Source organism: Vanessa atalanta, chromosome 6 (assembly GCF_905147765.1).
Source record: "Vanessa atalanta chromosome 6, ilVanAtal1.2, whole genome shotgun sequence".
NCBI classification, from domain to species: domain Eukaryota; kingdom Metazoa; phylum Arthropoda; class Insecta; order Lepidoptera; family Nymphalidae; genus Vanessa; species Vanessa atalanta.
Window position 1 is genome coordinate 7,911,998 of NC_061876.1, and position 10,492 is coordinate 7,922,489.

At 28.5% G+C, this 10,492-nt stretch overlaps 1 protein-coding gene and 1 long non-coding RNA gene across 3 annotated transcripts in view; both read right to left on the reverse strand.

The window, feature by feature from the left end:
• Nucleotides 1-7,865, reverse strand: part of LOC125065035 (trafficking kinesin-binding protein milt) — a 29,409-nt gene extending 21,544 nt beyond the window's left edge. The window contains exons 1-2 of one of the 2 annotated variants that reach the window (XM_047672470.1): nucleotides 7,782-7,865; nucleotides 389-493 (exon numbers count right to left, since the gene is read on the reverse strand). Coding sequence is in view for 1 of the 2 variants with exons in the window: in XM_047672466.1 (XP_047528422.1) it covers nucleotides 389-493; nucleotides 2,673-2,760 (193 nt within the window). In the remaining variant the exon portion in view is untranslated. Of the gene's footprint in view, nucleotides 1-388; nucleotides 494-2,672; nucleotides 2,851-7,781 lie in introns of those variants that run through there. The other variant, XM_047672466.1, reaches the window with a different exon arrangement.
• A 1,846-nt stretch (nucleotides 7,866-9,711) lies between these two features.
• Nucleotides 9,712-10,432, reverse strand: LOC125064956. Its single transcript, XR_007119598.1, has 3 exons — nucleotides 10,344-10,432; nucleotides 10,013-10,216; nucleotides 9,712-9,927 (listed from the first exon to the last, which is right to left on the reverse strand). It is a non-coding gene; the product is annotated as an uncharacterized LOC125064956 (long non-coding RNA).
• Between the last annotated feature and the right edge of the window lie 60 nt (nucleotides 10,433-10,492).

Sequence of the window (10,492 nt, forward strand, 5' to 3'; positions counted from 1 at the left end):
CTCGTTACAATTTTTCCAATAAGTATTTACACTTAAAGGGATACCAATATTAATAAAATAAATAGTTTAAAGAATAATAAACGTGATATGCTTAGTTTTAGATACATGATTAATCAGTTTTAACAATATTATATGTTAACAAAAGATAATGATTGGCATCATGCGAGTTTAATTAGAATAAATCAGATGTTATCCGTATTATTAAACCAATCAGAAAATATTAAATGAAATAGATGTTTCGCTTGTAAACTGACCTATCTGATATTATTAAACAGTACAGTTATACTTATATTATATAAATATAATAATAGTAAAACGATGTTTTTTTAAACATGAATATATAGGTACTTTATGTTTATAAATTATATAAACTGTCAGTTATATTTACCTCCAAATTGTGTGAGACTGTCGGCTCTCAGTCGATACTTTGGAATATGCTCTTGAAGAAGGCTGACAATTTCTACCTCAGGCACCTCCTCGCTATTGCACAGCTCTGTAGGCAAAAAAAAAATTGCATCAATAACAATTGAAATTAGAAACAGTAATTCGTTTAAGAACGTACTATCTTTTAAGTTCCCTTTTACATTGAAAAGTGAAAATATAAATTACATCATGAGATGATTGAACAATTAATAAGAACGTATGAACGCGACGATGAAATTTTGTTCAACATATACTTTGATTATTTTTATTTAAAAATAATTGTCAAATATAAAAAGTAGAACAATATTTCATTAAAATATCATAGATATTGAAGGCAGGTTTAATTGTAATAAATTTTCGCGTTACAAAAGAACACGATAAGCGTTTGATCAAAACCAAACCCCGATACATATTTATTAAATAAATGCATTAGAAATGTTAAAATTTCATTATTTTTTATTCGATTAATGCAGAATCATCAACTGAAATATGTTTTCGTTGTCACAATTGTGCACTGATAGTAATGTTTGCGCGATTAAATCAAATTTATAAATTCTGTAAACTAAAATGAAGATAAGATTTCGAGCAATACAACAAACAAATGCAGAGTGCTACTAAGCTTATTATGTGTCTGGAAAATCGAACTTGGTGCAATGAGATTTCAACATTATTGAGTATATCTATAATACAAATCCATCGTACGGGAGTGAGTCTACAGAGTACAGACTGCATCTAGTATGAAGCAGACAGAATCAATAGCGAGCGCTCTCGGAGCATGCGACTGACCGCGCCATCTGCGGGGACGTACATCTTATTTTATAATACGAATCAAGCGATTAACACTTTTACATTAAACGAAAGACAAGCAGCTTCTGCAATTGTGCATATTATCATTTAATTCGACTTTGAAAACATATTCACACAATTTGCATCGTGATAAACAGATACTTATTAGACCACGTGACGTTTTGTGACGACGAAAGCATCATGTCCTAAATGATCAGCGCACGAATAATTATTTACACCTAGGAAATATTTGACTTCTTAGACAAAGTGAAAATACTATTTAAATTTAGTTTGAAAATCTTAACAATTCAAAAAACGGCGATTGAGTTTTAAAATAACTCATGAAAACACAAAAATAAGAAATGCGCATCATTTTTTAACACGGGGTAAAGTTTTACGTATTATCGGGGATCGTATTATCATAAAGAAAATGTATGACCTAATTACAATGGGTTTATTTATTGTATAACGTCAAGCCTGTTAAAAAAACATGTCGGTATTAATTATTTTAAATTAAGCCTCTGCTTTAATTTCTTTAATTTTCTTTTATAGCCGTATTTTTTTTTTCCACTATGGCATTCGTGCCTTTGAACAGGTAGAATTATTATATTATATTACCGAAAATTGTTAATGTTTGAGGTATACAACACAGTATAGCCGAATAATTAAAACGGTAAAAGAATATTTGAATTATATTTGCGTTCTTTTGAATAAGCGCGTCGTCCGGTACGAGACTGGCGCTAGCCTGCAAAATTATGAATTTAATTTTTAAAATAATCGCAATCTGCATTTTTAAAATCTTTGTCTCATTAGCGTTACCATCTAACGTTATACTCAAATATAGAGTGAAAAAACGAACGGATAGTAATAATAATTAATTAAAATATAAGCGCATATGTTGTCTTGTTAGCCTCATAATATTTCAATAGGTCAATTTATATAAGATTCAAAACATAGGTACATGATCCTGTTACATATAATAGCATTATCACTACGAAAAATTAACTAACTCTTCCGTTAAACTATTAACGCTTCCCTGAAAAATTGATGTCAACCACATATTGCGCACCTTCATGCCTACACATACGAAATGTTAAAACATTTAATAAATAAAAACGTATTTTTTTATTTATTTTAGGTACACAAAGAAAATTAGACTAGTAATTAGACTTGAAACACAAAATTTCCTTGTTTATAATCTTTAATTGTTTATTATCAGTCAAGTTTACCGCAATTGAGTATCACGTGACAGACTAGACGCAGACATTGTTTTAAATATTATTTACAATTACTATTTCAACATAATATACAGCAAAACACAGAGTTTTAATATTGTTATCATTAAAACATCATAACTAGTAATATAACTATAACATAATCAGTTTCGTATTGTTTCAAATATAATAATACCCGCCATTTATCTGATAACATCAAAACTTTTCCTTGACATTGATCAAACTCACCGTCACTCCAAGCAAATAGTAAATCCTGTTGCTTGTCGTGCAAATCGTTGCGCCTGCGCGGTCGCGGTCGAGATCGCCTCTCACTCATAGTAACACATACACAACCACTGCCGGTGGACACACACTACAAAAAGTTTGGACGTGCACATAAAAACAAAAAAAAATCACAGACACCTTCAAGTCTGTGTACGTGCACTCAAAACAGTTTCCCTAATAATCATTCATGTTATAATCTAGATACTAGATAATGGAAAGAACGTCATAAAACTCGATAATGAATACTGTTGTCGAGGATATCGGCAGCATTAGTTGTACTTATTGTTTTGTTAATGTTATACTTTAAACGAATATATTTTTATATAAAATATTTTATTAACGAAATCTACATTTAAGTATATAGTTTAATTATACTTTACTAAATGTAATCGCACAAACGAATGCACAACAAATGTAGGTTATAATGAAAAGAGATAAATAATAAACGAATTTACTGCCAAAGTTCTATAGAAATAGAAATGATACCGAGGCCACACGCACAGTTCAGCTGTGGAGGCGGCACGGTCGACGCACTCGGCAAAGCGCTAATAAAAATAAGGATGTCGTCAATATGCTGGCATCAATACCATAGATGATTAGACGAGTCACCTCTCTTTGTCGTCCCGTGTACAATTATTTCGTATAGCTAACGACCTTGAGACTTAATTCGAAAACAAAGGGTGCAATAATAGTTACGTTACATATAATAAGTAACAACATTACAAATTAGTTGAAATACGCGAGCTATGTAGACGACAAAGCTTGATCCGTTAGTATAAATCATCTAAATTAGGTACAACTGAATTAAACGTTGGAACTATTTCAATCGCTATAATTATTGTTTTTTTTTCTTGTAGGATTATGCACCTGAAGCAGAGTTCGGTATGCCGTATGACACTGGCTGATACCACTTTTCTGTTATGTAACCCAGTTGCACTTACTTACGCTTGCGTCCACAATAACAAGATTATATTTTCTTTACCGTAAACTCTAGTATAATTGTAACCGAGTTAAAAAAAAAAACTACTGAAATTGTTAAAAGAGTATATTTCGTAAATATTCTAGATATGGTTCATTATTTAATAAAAATTTATAGCACTTTTCCTTCGTTACGTAGACTGGCGGCACCAAACACCGGCATTTTATGTAATGTTGCATTACTAATAAAATGATTTCGAGTAAATACTACTAATTAAATTACATTATTCAATTAATTCAATTAACTATAAATTCAAGGAAATTTATGTTGAATTAAAATTTTAATATATTGATTTTATATGAAAATATAAATAGTTACACAACAATTTGTTGGTATCTTTCATTGTTTCTTTCGATTCGTAATTGATAATTAAAAAATAATAACACATATACTATTTATATCAACCGCCTACAAGTTCATGTAACTTAAATTAAAACTAAGTGTACCATATACCTTCTAAAATTAGTTTTTAAAGTATTAACAAAACTGATATCAAGAAACTGAAATGTGATTTTAAAGATTTGAACAAGTTAACGAAAAGTGAAGAAAGTGACGCCAATCCTCAGGTGACAGTTCAGTATTAATTTATTATGGTTAACGCGGACGTAAGGCGTGAAACGATATGCTCATTGTCGGTGGAATCGCGGCGTGAGACTGGGCCTGCGCGGGCGCCCGCCCTCCCGGAATAACAGCTGGCACCTTGCCAATCTCAAAACTTTTATGCCATTCCCCCATTCATAAGCTCCACGTTAAAGCTCAACTATTGTAGCTCTTTGTAGTATTTTATAGTTTAAATAAACGAGGTTAATTCCATTAATGGATATTATAAAACTACAAAACATTTATTTTAATTCAAATATCATACACGTATATCGATCTCTTTGTCGATATATTCACTAAAGCAGTACCGGATTTATATAATATAATATGTACTACAATAATAATTATTATATTTTAGTAATAAACTAAAAATTTAATTGGAATAAATTAATCGCAATAATAAAGTACGTTAAAAGGAAAACTAAAATTTAATGCACTTTATATTGGTATAGTCACCGTTTCTGTAAAGTATTACTCATTGTTAATGTTATTTTATTGCTTTATAGTGTGCCTTATCCTGTAGGAATAAATTTTAAACTACTGCCAGTTTGACAAAATCTCAATTGGCAGTCTTTTCAGATGAAGATATATAAAAGCAAATCTAAAGTAGAGCACAGAAAGTATTACGATAGCATGTGACCTAAAAACCTTATTGGTCCTAATTTACAAATAATTTTATAGTATTATATGTGTTATTGTATAACAAAAGTACCTATTTTATTATTAAAAAAAAGTTATTTTAGCTATAAGCTATTCCAGTCATAGAAAACAGCTTTCGTCTTGGCAATGACGCCATGTCATTGGTCGAGATCATGAATAATCTATGAACTTCAATTCATCAAGGACTAATAAAAAATGGCGCTTTAAATTTCATTTACATTGGTATCGGAACTCAGAAGTAAAAATAAAGTGAATATAAGTTGTTAAATGGAATAGTGTTATAAATAAAGATATATTACTCAAGAACGTTTGTAGTGCTTAAGCTTTTAGAAAATCTCATGAAACTTGGTATATGTAAACCTAAGATTTGTACTTACTCATCACTTTATGTACCTACAAAGTATAACTGGTATCAGTAATAAAGAATAGTCTTCGGATTTTGGCTTAGGCGGGTATCATTATGTCATTATTTATTCTACCGCCAAACATAAAGTAATTCACAAAGTTTTTTACGTGTTCCGATTTTAATTCTCAAAAAGTCGGCCTATGCAAGGGATATAGCATCTTAGACCTCATTGATAACAGAAGGTGACCATTTACCACATGTGGCTATTAGCTAGCTAATACTAATAAAATATGAATATATAATATACACGTATTTAGGTGAAGGTACAACAAGCATATCGTATATAAACCATAATTGTAAGGTTTATTGTAGGCAAATATGGTTGAAAGATTTACACGTAGGTGATAAATCAAATGTGCAAGTTGAACATGACCTTTTATATAATATCTATCTGTATCCGTATACTGCGAACAAGTTAGAAGATCGTCAACGTACACACGTAACGCTTTATAATACATACGTCTTTACATAATATTATGTGAATATATATTAAGGTATTCAAATAAACCTCGACTATTAAAAGACTACCTTCTATTTATAAATTTTATATAATTTGCAATTACATATTTACATTTCATTAATAAAATGCAAATAAAAATCATTCATCATTTACTTATTAGCGTCTATAAATCTTTTTTTTGTTATTGTTTTCTGGTTATTAAATGTTAGAAAATGTTTGCGATTCGAAATTTTTAAAACAATCTATTACGTCATTGAACATTCTACGAGACATAGGTATAGCTCAGCTGCTATTATTATTCTTTAGGTTTTCATTTAACAATGGACATAAAATCAACAAACTACGAATAGATAAGAAGCTGATTTGCATCTCATGATAAATATGTATTGAAATGAACAAGAACATTTTCCGAAAAATATGCACACAACCATGAAAGTACGTACAGACATTGAAGAAATAACAAAATAATGACCTTAATATTCAACGTTTTTGCCTGTTTGATACGGAGCCTTATGGAATAATAATACATATTTATAACAAAAAATTGTACGAGTACATAAATAACAACAAAAAAAACAATTCAGACATTTCAAGTTATAAAATGCATTTACTTAACACCATGTTTTAATTTACACGGACGGTATGGGAACACTTTATATTTAACCCCAACATCAAAATTACTTAAGCAGTTAAGTCAAATGTGGGAATGAGCTCAATTTTACAAATTACTCATATATGACTCATGCTCGCCAACACGTACGAATACTAAAGAAATATTCATATGACGACAGAACAATTATAAATTCAGTACAATAATTTAGACGTTTTCATTACTGTCAAACTGTACAATAAATATAAGGTTTTTTTTTTTTAATTTTATAAACAATAGGTACAGTTACAAAGTTACATGTACAATTTTGTAACTGTTCTCAAGGCCGGTGTTTTTAAAGCCGAGTTGGATTAGATACTGAGTATTTAAAATACGATAATATCTACTGACTAGTTGTTTGATTCAAATTGTTAAATATTCAAGTAACTTTACAATTAGAACTTGGCATTGGTACACACTTTCACTCCTACCCTTAACTTTCCAAATCAATTATCATAGTAATATGCAAGTTTCTCACGTGACATTAGCGAAATAATCTGTGCCCTCTCGGCACAAATATAAGCCAAATAAAAAACAATATAAATAATTATATGCGAGTATGATGTCTTTTCAAATACTGAATTAAGCACATTATCTACGAATTTGAACCGTTTGGTCAATATTTGCATATTTTCTTATTCCCTGATTCATATCAGCTACATAATCTTTCTCTCTAAATAAATCGAGTGTGATAATGAGATATTTACTGACAGTTATTATCTGTTAATACACATACAGACATAAGGACTAACACATTTTAAGCAATCTGTTAATCTTCCATTTTGTAATTCCTTAATTCTTTAAAAAATAATACATTTTCTCAAGCTTAAATTATCTATTGAATGTGGTGTGATTTCCAAATTACAACCTTTTTAAAATAAAAATGCCTATCTGTAAGTTACCAAACCAAGACAGCAAAATATAACATTTTACTTTTATCATTTATACAACACGTCATCATAATGCATAACAAATGACTTAGCAAAAAAAATTCATATGTAAATGCACTAAGGTTTCTGCTCTAAATTACTCTAGATCTGTATAATATATTTATAGTCCTTATCAAACATAAGACGCCTGAGATTTGTACAAGCCCAAAGTGTACAAATATTTGGCATCATTCTGGCTGTTTCGAATGAATATCTTATTGATAAATAATTTAAATTTAAGCTAGTGAATTTCATACTGGAATAGAGCAGAATTTTTTTTTTTTCTCGGTATGACCTGAGTAAACCTTTGGATTTCACACTAGACTTGATCTAATTTTATTGACATGACTTTTGTACTGGATACATATTTATAAATAATTAACAAATTACCTGTTATTGTACCAATGTTTCGTGTTGTGCGCGGAGTTAGCGAGGGCGCGCGAGCCGCATCCTGGAGGGCCGCCAGCTTGCCGAACTGACCTATAAAGAACCAAAGGTGAGTATTTGGCTTTTAATTTCTTGCAATTTGTTAGTTACAAAATGCATACAGATAATAACTTTTTTGCTAATAATTTTAAAAAATAAGCTATTTTTTTATTATACTGCATAGGAAATATATATAAATCATCTCAGAAGAGCACAATTACAAGAAATATACATATATTATATACTTTATATTTTATGCTAGATGAATGGCAATATTATACCAAATTTCAGTAGCTCCAAAACAATATTACTTTTAACAATGAATTTAAATACAACTAATACAATCTCTCCTTCTTTTTCTTATCATAATTTATTGGAACGTCAAATGTATCTGTGTTGCTAATTCAAATCCAAAGAATTAACAAAGATAAGAACAAAGAGGAAAATTAAGTATTTAAATAATTTGCAGAGTGAAACTGAACATTTTAGACTTACAATCTTATTTATACGATGTTGGATGACTGGTATGAAGATTCATATCCTGTAAAGTACAAAAAAATATTTAAAAAGATAGGTATCAACTACAAAAAATATCTAGTAAGTGTGTATCAATATTTTATTTTATCTATCTAAAATGATAGAAATACGATGTATTATATACATACATACATGCACACATTTTACAGTTACTTAAATTTCGTTGTCTTTTTAATATTGTATATCTTATTATATGATATACACTCAATTCCAAAAATTAATAAAGTGTAAAAGCATTTGTTATTCCTTTATAATGTTTACATAACTGTTTGAATATCTACGGTCTATTAGACAAGAGTATAAAATAAAAATAAAAAAAAACAATTTAATCTTATTGATAATGTATAAAGATTAAGCACCGCTTAAACCTTAATAATTATTTCATGGTACTTACACTCATTTTTACATCATCGTCGATGCTAGGAACCCTGACCTTGTTTAAAAAAATCCATTGTATCACAACCACAGCACAATATTGTATTATTTTGTTTAATACAATTTATTAAAAATAATTAACCGTCATATTTTTCCGAATAAATAATTTCACGAGCAAAAATTTTACAATAAGGTCGTTCTCAATCTCAATCCTTAATTTTGATATCCATAGACTACACAGCAAAAATTACAGACCAATCGTGTCTTGCTGCTGTAGTCATTTTAAATCGGTTCCCGTAAACATACTAACTCGTAGCACTTAACCCGTAACTATTCTACCTTTTTTCATCAAAGTATTTGTTGTTCCATTAAAATCAATATATATATCTAACGTCGCGTTCGCACTTTCTGTTCCTTAAATTAATCTTTCATTTCTAATATAAATTAAAATTAATTTGTTCATTATAATGGATATAGGATCTGTGATAACGAAACATACATAAAGATTCATAAAGAAACATACATAAAGTTCGAATATAGGTGAAAAATATTTTTATATGGTAATAAAATGGTTTGATAACTAAAACTTCAAAGCAAAAGTAGAGAGTGTGTGTTAAATGTGTTTATATCTAGATGGGAAATATTTTAGACCACACTTTTTTAAACTAAGAAAACTATTTATATATTTCGTTTAGACAGAATTAACAAATGTTGTTAACTTCAATAATAATTATTGAAGTTATTTTTTTTTTAAATTACTGTGATTAAACATAATAGATTAAATTTCACAAAAGATTTATTTATTTCACATAAACACGTTTACAAAATAATGATTGCTAGAAACTTAACATTAGAATAAAATATGTATGTGAACAAATTTAAAGAAAATCGTTTGGGAAATAATAAAGTATTATTTTTTTAAATTAAATTTTAGTTTTTAGTTTATTTAATCAAAATGTAAAATAATAATTATTAACTCTGCATGTTATATAAATTTGCTGATCATAATACAATGAAAACTAATTACATTAATTTTATTTGCTAACAAAATTATAAATTGGCTCTCCTTAAGTTTAAATACATTGTCGCTATTATTTTATCTACGATTTTATTCTTATTAAATGTGTTATCAATAATAATAATACTGCAATAACTAGAACATTGGCCAACAAAAAAACGCTGATTAAAGTAAAAACACCTGAAACAAATAATAATAACATAATTATGAATGCTACATATTTATAAGAATAAATAACTATTAAAGAAAAATATCATATGCATACTTTCAACCATAATAAAAAAGATCACCAGACAAGTTATAACAGCCATGAAAATAAGAGATACTGTTAACGCTATACTTATGAATATCATGACAACCATAGATATGAAAATTGTAAGAATTGGTTTCTGTAATAAATAATTCGCTATTTTATAACTATTTTGCTGAACTACTTCACAAAAAATAGTGTAAGCAGCGACATATGGGTCTGAAAAAAAGGACGAATAATTTTTTAGTACCTTAAATAAACTTTTAATCAATTGAATTTGTTATACCTTTCGTAGTGTATAATAATAAATTCTCGAATTGATAATTCTATTACGAAAAATACTTACGAATTGAAAATTTTATGCTTAGATAAAATGCATTTTTTATCGTTACTTCCATGTTTAATTATGTAGTTGTGTTATTATTATTATAAAAGTAGGTATATTATTTTCATCAAATTTATAAATCGTATACCCTACAATTCCCTATAAACAAC